This window comes from Phaethon aethereus, assembly GCF_964289735.1.
Source record: "Phaethon aethereus genome assembly, chromosome: 1".
Taxonomy (NCBI): Eukaryota; Metazoa; Chordata; class Aves; order Phaethontiformes; family Phaethontidae; genus Phaethon; species Phaethon aethereus.
In genome coordinates this window covers 145,377,198-145,389,955 of record NC_138575.1, presented here as the reverse complement: position 1 = coordinate 145,389,955, position 12,758 = coordinate 145,377,198, and the positions used below count along the sequence as shown (strand labels likewise).

The window sequence follows — 12,758 nt, the reverse complement described above, 5'->3', positions numbered from 1 at the left end:
CAAAACATTCCCTTCTCAGGAGACTACAGTACATAGCAAGATTTACTGACCTTGAATTTCAGTAAAGCAGGTACTGTAAAACATGAAATGTCTAGAGAATGAGAAAATACAAGAATAAATGGGAAGTAGCAAAAGAAAGTCTACTTTTTATCCCTATAACTGCCTAAGCAATCAACAATATTAACATCTGTTGACAAGGTGACCCACTCAGGGGTAGGGAGAAAACCCACTGGTGCTGATTTTTCAATACTGAATTCACAAATACTGATTTTTAATATCATTTCCCAAAATGCTTGACTCTGTCCTGAAATAAGGATGCACAAGGTTGAAACCTATCCATCCTTATACTCCTGGATAATGAAAGCAATTTAATGGGATCCCAAATAATCAGTTTTCCTAGTTCTTCAAACACTTACCTAACTGGCTGCTTGCTAGTAACTTCCCATTTCTAAATGCTCTGTATGGGAAGAGAACAAGAGGACAATACACTTGGCTGAACAGAACAACAAAGTATTACTATCCATCCCTAACTCTCCTTTGGATGAGAGTCATCCCTTTTCAGCACTACACTGAAAAACCCAAGGGAGATGAAGTCTAGAATTTCTAGATCACAGAAGGAATCAAGTTGTTATGCTCATACCCAGCTACCCAAACTGATTGCTTTACAGTTACTGACAGTGTTTCGAGTATAGTGTACTACACTGATGAACTGCTAGATGTTGTCACTGTGTAGTTAAGAAATCTACCTTCACAGGGAGAAACTGATCCTTTGGCACTGGAAGGACATTCATGTGAATCTGGGTCTAGATGCATTTTTTTTTTCTTGGAGGATGCAATGCCTCCCCCATAGAACATGCAGACAATTAAAAAACATGGAAGTCTTGCATGTGCATGCCTTCTCTAATGATTATTGAAATTTTCCAGTACTCTTGGATTAGACAGAGCAATGCCTGGAGGTTCTTTCCACAGTTGCTGGGAGAATCCAGAATATTTAAGAGGCAGAACAGTGAATAAAAAGACAACAGTTAGATGTGAGATACATGGTCACATTGTTAGCCCAGAAAGGATGGGCTGATGAGATTCTCTGCACATTACTAAAAGTATGCCATGTATGTATACCACGCCATGGGCTGTTATCAGATTATAAGTAAGATAAGATACATGTCACCTTGCTATGATTACACTGTCAGGACTCCAAAGACATAGCATGGCCTTTTTAGAATGCTAACTGCATCTGGCAGACTAAGTGTCAACACTAGATAATATAAAACTGAAGCCTGACAGTTAGTGGATGGTTTATATTCCTTTCAGAACAATTCTCATGTTCTCTGCCATCTTAGGAAAATATTACCAGTTTATATTTTATTTATTTGTGTATAGCATAAACAGAGCTTTAATGGAAACAGGTTGTTGGAATGGTGCTCTACAGGTAGAACCGATTTCCTATGAACGATCTTCAGATGACCCTATTCATCAGATCATGAAAGCCAGGTACACCCACATTGATGCTGCTGAGGTGGGTATTAAACAAAGACAGACATAAGCAAAATATCTAGTATGAATTAGACAAATTAAAGGTCTCACTTGCTCTAATAAGATACTGGGTTTTTACATTTTAGATGAACCATGATACTACAGAGACTATCCATAGAGGAAGCTACAGTCCACAACATACACATCTGTAGCGTTACCAAGGTAAGCCTCTGAATAGTAGAATAGGTTGAAATGAAGAATCAGTTCAGGCTCATTCAGAATGCCACTGAGAGTTTCCTACAGGAGACATCAGCTTTTATAACAGTGTCTAATGTTATGCATTATGCAACTTTTCAAAGTCAAAGGCCATTTTGGATATTTAATAATTTCTAGATTGGTATTATTTACCTTGTGTCAGCGTGATTTAGAAGTTGACAGAGTAATCTGGTATAAAGAACATGAATGGCAATGTTTTATAGCTGTCCAGCAACTTATTTAAACATTGCACCAGCTGTTCAGTACTTCATCATGTTGACATGAACTGAATTTTCAATTAATCCTTTCAAAAACACAGTTATATCTTGGAATTTCATAACTTCCAAAACTAGAATGGTTGGTGTATGAAAGTACAACCACTACTTTAATTCCAGCATCACAGGCTAACATGACATAATTTAGTCCCCGAAATCACAAGACCGTAATTTTGCCTGCAGGACAGCTTCTTGCTTATGCTTTTGCTTGAGATTTCCCTTCCTAAAGATCTTAATGCAAAACCAACAAATTGGAAAGTTTAAGCTACAGACCTTGTTCTACAAGTCTGTCAGTAAGATCACAGACTGTTACTTACCAACCAACAATGGGACTTCTGGTAGAAGTCCTGTAGAGACTTACTCTTGAACTAACACTACTGTGTTGATCATGAATCAATATGAAATCATTGCTGATACAGGAAGTGGAGGGACTATAAACTATACTGGTTTCTACAGACCTAAATGAAAAGTCATGCACTTCCAAACTTGCAAGCAGGATAAGTGGTAAAGGACAAAGGAAAGAAAGATGGCAGAGCAAAGAAGCTGGTCACTAGTAACGCACGAACTTCAGCTTCCGGTATAACTAAAGGGACAACCATTACACATGAAGAAATAAGACTTAAGTAATAAGACAACTTACAGAGATATAACAATACAAATACATTGCCAGAACAGCAACAGCACATCTTGACTAGCAGTTTCCTCCATTCTCCATCACTGGAAGTGTTGATGTGATGTCTAAATATTTTTTCAAACATTCTAGAAGATCCTTCTAAAATACTAAGCTTAAATTTGTTACTTGATAAATAAACAAGCAGTCAAAATTTTAGGAGGTATTCTTTAGTGTGTTAACAGCAAGTAAGACAACAAAATTGGTGATCTTTTGTTTAAAATTTAAGTCACAACAGAAGACTTTTTAGAAGTATTTACTGTAAATGATGATGATTCATGAAGACTGTTAGTAGACAGAAGACAAATCTAGCCTATTAAGTGCTTTCAACATTACTTGATTTCAAATAGTTTGCTTTATTTCTTCGTCAATGAAGTATGCCACAAGGATGAAGATTATTTAAGATCTATCAGTGATGATCACATCTAGTAGAAATGTTTACAAAATCTGGAATATTAACTGTTTATCAATACAAATCTAGCTTCTAAAGGAATAAAACTGTCAAGATAATGTCAAGAAGGTCCAATCTTGTTCATGGTGGACACATTACAACTCCATTTTATAGATGTTTTGCAATGTTTCCCTCGTCACCCCCTCATAAGGTCTTTCCCTGAACTTTCCTTGCATATAGATTTCTACAAATGTTGTGAAAGTCTCCTTGTAGTCTTCCGACTCATCCCATTTGTAGCCTGAAATCAAAGTTTCTAGTAAGATCTGCATCAACAAAACTGTGAGGCTAGTTCCATATGAAATGAAACTAAGCAGTACACACAATGTTATTTAAGCACATATCCCAACAGCCCTTAAGCGTTCATTGTACCTGCAAGTACCTGTGATCAAGAAATGGTACATGGGTGGCTCTACAGTTTCTAGCTATTTTTTATATAGAATAGTGATTGCTATGCAAATGGAGAGGTTCCCAAAAATCACCAAAGGAAAAAAAGAAATCCATCTCCTCTATATCTAATTTCCTCCCAGACTGACCACCTGTTAAAAGAATGAACTGTTTAAATGACTGATGTAAGGCTATAATTAAGCTTAAATGTTTTGAAAGACTGGACAGAGAGGAGCAACTGGAAGAAAGTAATGATCTCATACAGCTACAAACTTTTTTTGTTTGCTTTTAAGTGACAGTTACACAGGAGAGAGAGTGCCTGTGATTAGTAAGTTTCATCCAAATATTTTAATTTGTCCTGTGTCAGGATTCAGGTGAATTTTAAATTTGAAGAAAGCCACATATAATTCTGAATTCAATTTTTCATCACTAGAAATGCCAAAACCTCTTAAGACTGGATGCAACACATAAGAAATATTTATGAGTTTCCAGTAGGACATAAGTATCTTCTTTCAAGTGCAACTGCCACTTTTAAAGAGGACAACAGGCCACTATTTCTTCTAAGCACAATGTGTAAACAGCGTTAATACCACTGCTAAGAAAAGTGCAACATTTATGTCCCAGGGTACAAGATGCAGTTAGAATAAAGAGCACTACCAAAAAGCTGTAACAGTGAATAGCTTTCAGTTTCTCATTTATACATAAAATGAATAGCTGGTTCTCTAATCAGGATAATGATTATTCTATTCTAAGCTATTTCAATACAACAAAGCTTAAGAAGAATAACACAACATACTACCAGTGCTGCTTATGCTGACTACTATTATTTCACCACACTTGAAACTAATAATGATGTTCTAGGAACACCTATAGCTGCACTCTTCCAGACTTTAATATGAACTTTGGGCTGTCCTTCCTTTGTTGGCACCATAGAAGGGACCTTTATTGTGAACAGATGAGTGCTGACATCTGTCATAGTACCCTGTTATCATCGTAAAAGTACATCAGTTTGATACCAGGTTATTTACAGTCTGCCTTTAAGTCACGGGCTCGAGTTGGAAGCCAGGTCCACCATCCTCCCCACTTAGTGATGGGACATGGCACCATTAACACTAGCTTTGCATAATACAGAGTTAGGGAGCGTATGTGCTAGACCACACTCAGTCCTGCACAGTGTAATCTGCTGTGCAGGGCAATGCTAATACAGCTTACGTAACCCAGACTTAGTAGTTAATGTTGCTTCTAGTATTAAGGTATACTAGGTAGCAACTCAGATGCAGGCATGTAAGACTGGACACTTGAAATTTCAAGGCTGACATCAAAACTTAATAACTAAGCTGCCAGGATTCATACACTTCCTCTTGCTTTTCTGATGTTTTATGAACATCGTTTCTCTCCTTTCTAGTAGGAGGTAGTGTGTGTGTCCCCCATGCCACCAAAAAAAACCCAAAACCTTACAGCACACCTGCAGAACATGGAGATAGTCCACCACTGGTCTAACAGATGCAGGTCTAAGACTAGCTACCCTTTAACTCGAGTCCTCATAAGAACACAATTGTTTCAATAAGCAACCGTTAAGTGTTATTATGCTCAAAACGTCTGTCATTGTTAAAAGGTTTCATTCTAGTCTCCCTTTGAACTAAATTGGATTCTAGTATTACCACTCCATTTAAATCAATTAACTAATAACAAAAATTTGGCAAGAATGGTAATGATGAAAAAAGCTATAGAGCAACATAGTAAAGTAGTTAATAAAAAATAGAAATTACAGAAATACAGGACAATGAGGTTTAATAATTGTCATAAGACAACAAGCAGGAACAGTATGCTTATCAAGGAAAGATATACAGAAACCAATCCAAGAAGTACCTTTCTATCAAAGGTTGACCCCGGAGAGAAATGGAAAATAACTTTGAAGTACTTCAGATCATATCACATTCTCGCTGCACCACCACCCCCTGAAGTGGCCATAGGGAATTCTGTGAATTGTTTCCCCAGATGCCTTGCACACCAGCTGATTAGGATTAAACATATTGCCTGCGGCATCTTTTAGGCCTTGAGGCCTGGCATTTTTGACAATGCGATGAACAGTGTACAATTGTGTATATCCCATATGTTTAAGATAATCTAGAGTGCCAGAAACACTGTTAAATCCATGTACAGTAGTGATAAGGGTTAAAAGAAAGCTATGACAGCTATTCCTCAAGTTTGAAAGTTACAGCTCTAGAATTTCCTTTCTTTACAGGAATATACTCAGAAAATATTCAAGACTTAAATGTTGAGATTTTTCTATGCCTCCGATTTTCTGTTATTTTAATACATTCAGTAGATACCAATCACAGGCCTACTTGCAGTACACTGAGTGCTGGCAAGCACTTCACACCACATAACAAAGATGACCAGAACTTTGCAATTACAGTGTTTGTACAATGGATGCAGTACCATTGCACTCACTGAACACCGCTCTCACTCTGAATGACAACATGCAAGTGAAGGGGCAGTACCTCCCCTAAAGGGAAAAAAACCCATACCTAAGTGCAAGTTTCACTTGCACTAAAACACATCATAAAATGATTTTTCATGGTAGAGCTCTGTCTAGCTTTCAAAAAGTGTGTGTAGATTAAGCCAATAGTTTATTCTGAATTAGTGTTTTTCTAGAACCTGGCTTTAAGTGCCCTGTCCAGATGAACAAATTCCTGCTTGAAGCACCTCCAGTTTTTGTTCATCTTTAACATATGGACCATGTAGGTGCTTTCATTATCTGAGAAAGTACTTGAGACTTGCTCATCAGTGGAAAGCTTCAACTATCTTGAAAGACAGCAAATTCTCTGACAAGACATTAGTGTTTCACCAAAAACATGGCAACTTCTGAATTTTGGATAAAAATACAACGCTCAAAATTCAATTACAAGCTAGCCTCTGAAAAAGAGAAGAGATAGAGAACAAAATAGCTGTTAGCTACAGTACTTTTAATGCTGTTTAACGGTTGCCATCAGAACACCAACTTGCTTTGCTCATACACTACTGTTTAAGGTGTTAAAGATTAAATACCTAATTAGTTTCAAGACTGGTCTTCCAGGAATGCTTCCTATGCTGCAAAACATGCTATTGGTTTCTGTATGTATTAAAAAAACATGAAAATGTGGTTTCCTACACATTCATCCTTACTACCTAGTAAGAACCTGGGGATGACAGTTTTGTGGTATCAGCTTCATTGTTTGGTGTCCTTCCACCAAAAAGGAAGGAGCATCTTAAAGAAACAGGACAAGGTGTACAGCAACCTTACCCGTAATCAAATGTAGTGATTCAGTTCAGTGATACTGAAAATGTATCCTGCCAAAATGAGTTTACTGCTTGTATGCTGCATTATGAGAATTCCTGTACATGGTAAGAAAAAGTTTAATAAGAAGATGCCCAAGTAGAATTATATAGTCCTAAAAGAAATAATTCTCCAGCTCTTTATAGCTGCATAAAGCCCTTTCCTGATATCACCCTCAGGCACACAGAGTTAAGCACATTAATTTCTACCATTTTCTAGGACTGCTATTTAGGATTTAAATATGTATTACCTGACCTACAGTACAAGCTGTCTTTTTTAAAGAGCTATCTGAAACATTTCCATTTATAGAAATGAGATGAAGACCTCAGACTTAAACTCAAATGACATAGGTGAAACCATTGTGGCTCAATTCATGAACCATGATTAAGTGCATAAAACAGATGCATTGCTTTTGCTGCAGCAGGTAGTTTACGGATGTACAAGAAGGAAAAGGGGTATATTTTGCTTTCTTTGAGAAAATACATTGTTGTGGCAGAACATGCAATTATGCAACTCTTGGTGGTATTTTAAGAGCTGATGCCTGCTCCAAATGTAATTTACACTTCTTAAAGATTAGGAAACTTTTGGATGAAGCTTCAGTTCAGCTGAATAAAAGCCACAAATAAATTTGTTATTGCTTGGAAACTTCCTCCTGCCCAACTCCTTGGAAAAAAAGCCACAAAAAAAAACCCCCACAACCAACAACCTAACTCTCTAGGTTCTCTCTCAGCACTATACAAACAATTCCAATTAAGTGAAAAATGTTACTCTTCATTAATCTCTTCTAGTTGTTCTTTATGGGATCTATGTAAAGTGATCAACCAAGACACGTGAAGAGAAATTGCAGTACATAATCAAATACATCAAGTTAACGGTGGCTTTTAATGGAAACTCTCCCTTTTGTCTGATACAAGAATAAACTGAGCATCTGCTAACTTTCTACATTTCACTAGAACAGGAAATACAATGGTGTTAACATAAAGAAACAAATACGTAAATCAATTGTCATGCCCTGCCATCTGGATGGAGATTACACGTAAAATACAAGTCCCTATTATTATAAAGCTAATCTAGACAAACTTTAGGCTGGAAGTGTGACGTCTTGAAACTAAGAAGTGGGGACTCCAAGTTGTCAAGCTAGATTTGAAAATTAGTGTTTATGCAATCAAGGCAACACTTCAGATTAAAGGTTTTAGTGCAAAACAGTAGTCACGTCGTTAATCCTCTGGGTCAAAAGGTAAGCATATACATTCAATGCACACCAATAAAAGACAAGAAATAACCAATACTCTTAAACATCCTCAGCTCAGAGCTACCTCTTACCAACCTAAGAAGGTTTCCCTGGAACACCAGGAGGTTTGGCCACTGTATTGAGATAGACAAAGTATGTAGAGTGATTGGGAGTGATGACCGCTTACAACTTACCAGTTTTATGACAGGATATGAATTCATAGTCCTATAGCATAAACAGCATACCTCTTAACTCCTTTTATCAAAGGCAGATCACATAAGCAATATTTAGTTTTGTCAGTCACCACATCATTTTCTATCCAGTTTTGTTTTTACAGTTTATGAAAAGGGCTAGAAATTAGATTGAACTGAACTGCAAGTTTAAAAAGAAAAATCTCAGGTTGGGGGCAGGGGTGTCATTCTTGCATAGAGGGCATTGTCTATTATAAATCAAGACCTCCTTAGAAAGGAAGCATTGAGTGTACCATGCAGTACCAAAACAATTACTTTGTTAATATGCAGTATCAGTGGAGCCACATTTGAGTCTTTGAGTCTTGTACTAACAATAGTGCCTGGTATCATTACACAAAGGAATATCTTGTAGTATGTTATAAAAGTAACACTGCAAACAAACACAGGGACTTACAGTTATCCACAATTAGATGGTATTTAACAGTGGAAGGGCTGTTATTGAAACCATGGCATCTGAAGCATCAACACCTGGTTTGGGTTACCTCTGGCAAAAGTAAGTTAAACAAGAGGTATCCAGCAACTATGATCTATTTAGTAAACTAAATAGCCTTTGTAAACTACCACCTCTGATAGAATGCTAGATTTTTCTTTTAGTATAAAGTGAGAGATGTCTTAAGACATTTTTGAAAACTACTTTTTTTATTATAAGGCTATTTCTTACTTTTCCACCACTTCTAGTTTGTTCATGCCAGCTAAGAAATGCAAGCATAAAGATACTAGCCCTAAGCTTTTTGCATAGGGAAGGCAATGCTTCAGAAAGCAAGAATCACTTATTTTGACTTTTTTCTATCTATGCTGCACCGACAGAAGCAAACATAACATGTAAATTAGCTGCAACACAGATGAGTACTGCATGATGTCTGAAATTGCAGCTTAGAACCAGGGTAAATAGACCAAATCTAATCACTTGTACTGGATATGGAATTTTTAAGATGCCTTCCACTCTTCAGTTTTAAAGAACAAGGGCAATATCAAAATAATAATTGCTCGACAGAAAAATTATTGGAAATAGAAAACAATTAATTTTTCATTTTGTGTCAGGCATGCGTGGTTTATAGAAAGCAACAGAGCACCAAGGAGCCAAGACGCTCTTTTGGAAGTTTAGGCCACCTAGCCATTAGCCCTAATGATACACAAATGTTGATATTTTATGTTCATTGCCGCTGCTTCACTCCGCTCTGGACACCTCTTGTGGGGAGACTAATTACTTGCATAATTGCCAATACCACAAACACAAGATTCACTTACATTTAAACAAATAGGTCTAATAAGTAAGAAACAAGCTTACTATTCTGGTTCCTGAGGATCGACGTGTTGCTCTAACATTAGAAATGTTCCTTGGGCTGGCTGGAGTTGCCAATGGAAGAGTAGTAGAAAGTTGAGGAGGATTGAAAGACACCAAAGGCAATCTGGTATCTCCTAATGTGCATTGCTTGGAATTGGAATTTTTATCGGCAAATCTCCCATTTTTACCATTTCCTGAATCTCCACTACCAGTATCCGTTTTCTCCTCGTTCTTGATTCTTCTCAAGCAGTCCTTTAGTGTCAGCTGAGTTGCAGGCTGACTCAACCAGCACAAAAAGAGTTCATCCACCTTCATTTTCAGTACAGGTTGCAGAACTTTCCCAGGTGACATTTTCTACCAGTTTCCCTTTTTGTTAGATGAAATTCAAAATAAAGGTTTGACAATCATCTACTTATTCCACTTGACTTCCACTGTTTCACAGACTCCAGGGTTCCTATTAAGAAAAATACTATTATTTAACCTTTTAAAGGTTAATTGAACCTTATTATTTAACAGTTTTTAAAAAGTGTTGATATTTATTCCCTCAAGATACCAACAGGTGTTGTGAGATACATGCTAACGTGTGACTACAATGACATATAGTCATTTTGCAAGTAGAAGTCATTAATCAGAGTCAAATCCAGAGGATAATTTCTTTTAAAAGCATACTGTGTAAATGATGGAGACTGGAGAGAAAGAAACTGCACTCAGACTTTCTCAAAGAGAGCTATCCAACAAATGTTCTCCAAGAACATGTATTAAAATACAATTTATTATGACAAATAGCCTTTAAAAGACTTATAATTGAACCTGGTAAGAACTAAACATCCAAGCAGTTTATGCAAAGCCTTGGTGCAAAATTAAGATTTAAGCAGCAAGCTTTTCAGTCAAGAGATTTAAAGCTAAGACTAAAGGCTCAATTTTCATTCTGAATTCTGTGCTTCTGATTTAAAATCTTGAATTGCATATTGCAGTGCAAGATGCATTCCCACGCGAGTGATGCCCAACTAAATTCCCCAACATCCTTCCTCAGGATTTGATTTGCCCACCTGCTTGGTACCACACAGTCATTTGGTACTTTAAGAACTGATCTATTTGACATTCTTTTACCGTTTTTTAAGCCCCATGTGAAACACAATGTGACTCAAGAACTGGAGTAGTACGATTTCAGGTTCAGTTGCTCACCTGAAGCAAAGAAGATACATGTATTTTTTTTTAGAGGGCCAGAAGACTGGAGCTAAATACCGAGAATAGAACTCAAGTTACTACTGTCAATCTCTGCAATCAAATTATTTAGTTATCTGGTACAGTTTAACTAAACCCCATCCTTCCTTCTGTTTTGTTTTTTTTTTTTAAAGCCTTTATCAATATTTGATCCGTATGGAGAAGGCAGCAAAGATACACAATACTTTGCTGAAGAAGCCTTAAAATACACACTTAAACTTGGAAAGAACACCCAGCAAATGAATGTACTATTAAAATGAAAGCTCAGTCTTCATCCCAGGCAGAACGAGAACCTTTATAATGCCGCACCAGTCAGGCCTTTTAAACCTTAACAACTCAACGGTTAAGTTACTCGCTGCTCAAACTGAAGGTCACGTTATTTCACCAGCTTCTCAGACCAGCGCCGCTGTGCCCGCAAGCCTCAAGCGGCGCTCGCCCCAGCCGCCCAGCTGGCCCCGCCGGCCGGCCTGCCACACCGCCCGCCGCTGCGGCGGACGGGAGCGGGATGGCCTTCCTGCGGGCCGCTTAAACGCGGCGGACGCAAAGCTGGGCAGTGGGGCCGCCTCCGTCCCCGCGGGGCGGGCGGCACCGGGGAAAGGCCAGCCCGCAACGGCCGCGCCGCCAGGGCCGGGGCGGGAGGAGGAGGGCGGCGGTGGCACCGCCTCGGGAGCGGGGAGGGGAACCGCCACCGCCACACGCCAGCACCTGCTGCCCCCGGAGACGCTTGGCGAGCACATGGGCAGAGCACCCACTCCCTCCGCTGCACCCCAGGGGTGACGTGGCTTCGCGCCGCGTAGAGCGACCCACACGGGGGGATGCGAGAGACACGGATGGAGCGCGCACCGCGAAGAAGCGAAACTGCCACTCACCTGCCCTGCCGTGCCGCCCCTCCCGCCGCTGCCTTCAAATCCGCGCCTCCTTCCGGCCCGGCCAGCCCCGCGCCGGCGAGGCGCGCGCCGAGATCTCGCGAGAGCTCAACTCTTTCCTCCCCCGCCGGAGACGCGGTGGACAGTCACTATGGTAACGAGAGGGGGCGGGGCGCGAGAGCGTCATGTTTTCTGCGCGCATCGTTACATTACAGCGCGAAGGGCAGTGGTGGTCTCTTGCCTTCCCAGGAGGCCTTGCGGTGGGAGCGCCGTTGCGCTGCCGGACCGTCGTGGTGGCGCGTGCTTCAGCGGCGAGCGCGGCCCTGGGTGCGCGCACCCGTCACGGCGACGCGACTGGCGGTGGGCTCGGCCCCCTGCCGCCGGGGAGCTGCCTGGCCCGGCTCGGCCGCTGCCTCCGCGTAGGAGCCCGCCTCGGGGCCGAGGCAGCTGCGCCGTTCCGTTAGGGGCAGGGTGGGGAGAAGGCAGCGCTCGGGCTGCTCGGTTGGGCTTCCCGCCCCTAGACTGCCGCGGGCCCTGCAGTCAGAGCGGTGCCCGGGGCGCTGCTCTCCGGGCGGGGGCGTGTGGGGCGGCTGAGTTGCTGCGGAGTCGCCCACCCCCGTTTCCCTGGTCCCAGGGCCGCCTCAGCCCCGTCACCTGCGCTGACCTTGCGGGGTAGCTGTGGTAGGAGCTCGGCGTCTGACCCGTGGCTCACGGGCTGCTCCTCGCTCACTTGTTTTCTGAGAGGAGCCGGCAAAGTACGCGAGCTTAACCTTTGTGTGTTCCAGCTGCTAAATCCTGTTAAAAGGAGAGCACAAGATACCGTTTCTACACAAGTAATTGCCGTAGTTACCATTACTGTTACCGGGTTACAAATGAGAGGGTGAAAGGGGAAGTGGAGGCAGTAGCAAATAAAAAGGTAATCCCCTTTCTAAGAAAACAATGTGTGCCAATTTGTTTGCAGCCCCTTTTTGCACTGGGTAACATACACGGGAGACTTGTGGTTACCAGCCTTCACAGGCACTCCTGCAAAGCTCTCTAGGTAGACATGCCAATGGAATTTTACATGCAAAAGCC

The 12,758-nt window shown here is 40.7% G+C and overlaps 1 protein-coding gene across 1 annotated transcript in view; it reads right to left on the bottom strand.

Moving 5' to 3' along the window:
- PPP2R3B (protein phosphatase 2 regulatory subunit B''beta) overlaps positions 1–9,945 on the bottom strand; it is a gene marked incomplete at its 5' end in the record, with an annotated part of 50,415 nt that extends 40,470 nt beyond the window's left edge. Inside the window, one exon of the mRNA XM_082013986.1 lies at positions 9,598–9,945. Coding sequence (XP_081870112.1) covers positions 9,598–9,945 — 348 coding nt within the window. The remainder of the gene's footprint in view (positions 1–9,597) is intronic.
- Between the last annotated feature and the right edge of the window lie 2,813 nt (positions 9,946–12,758).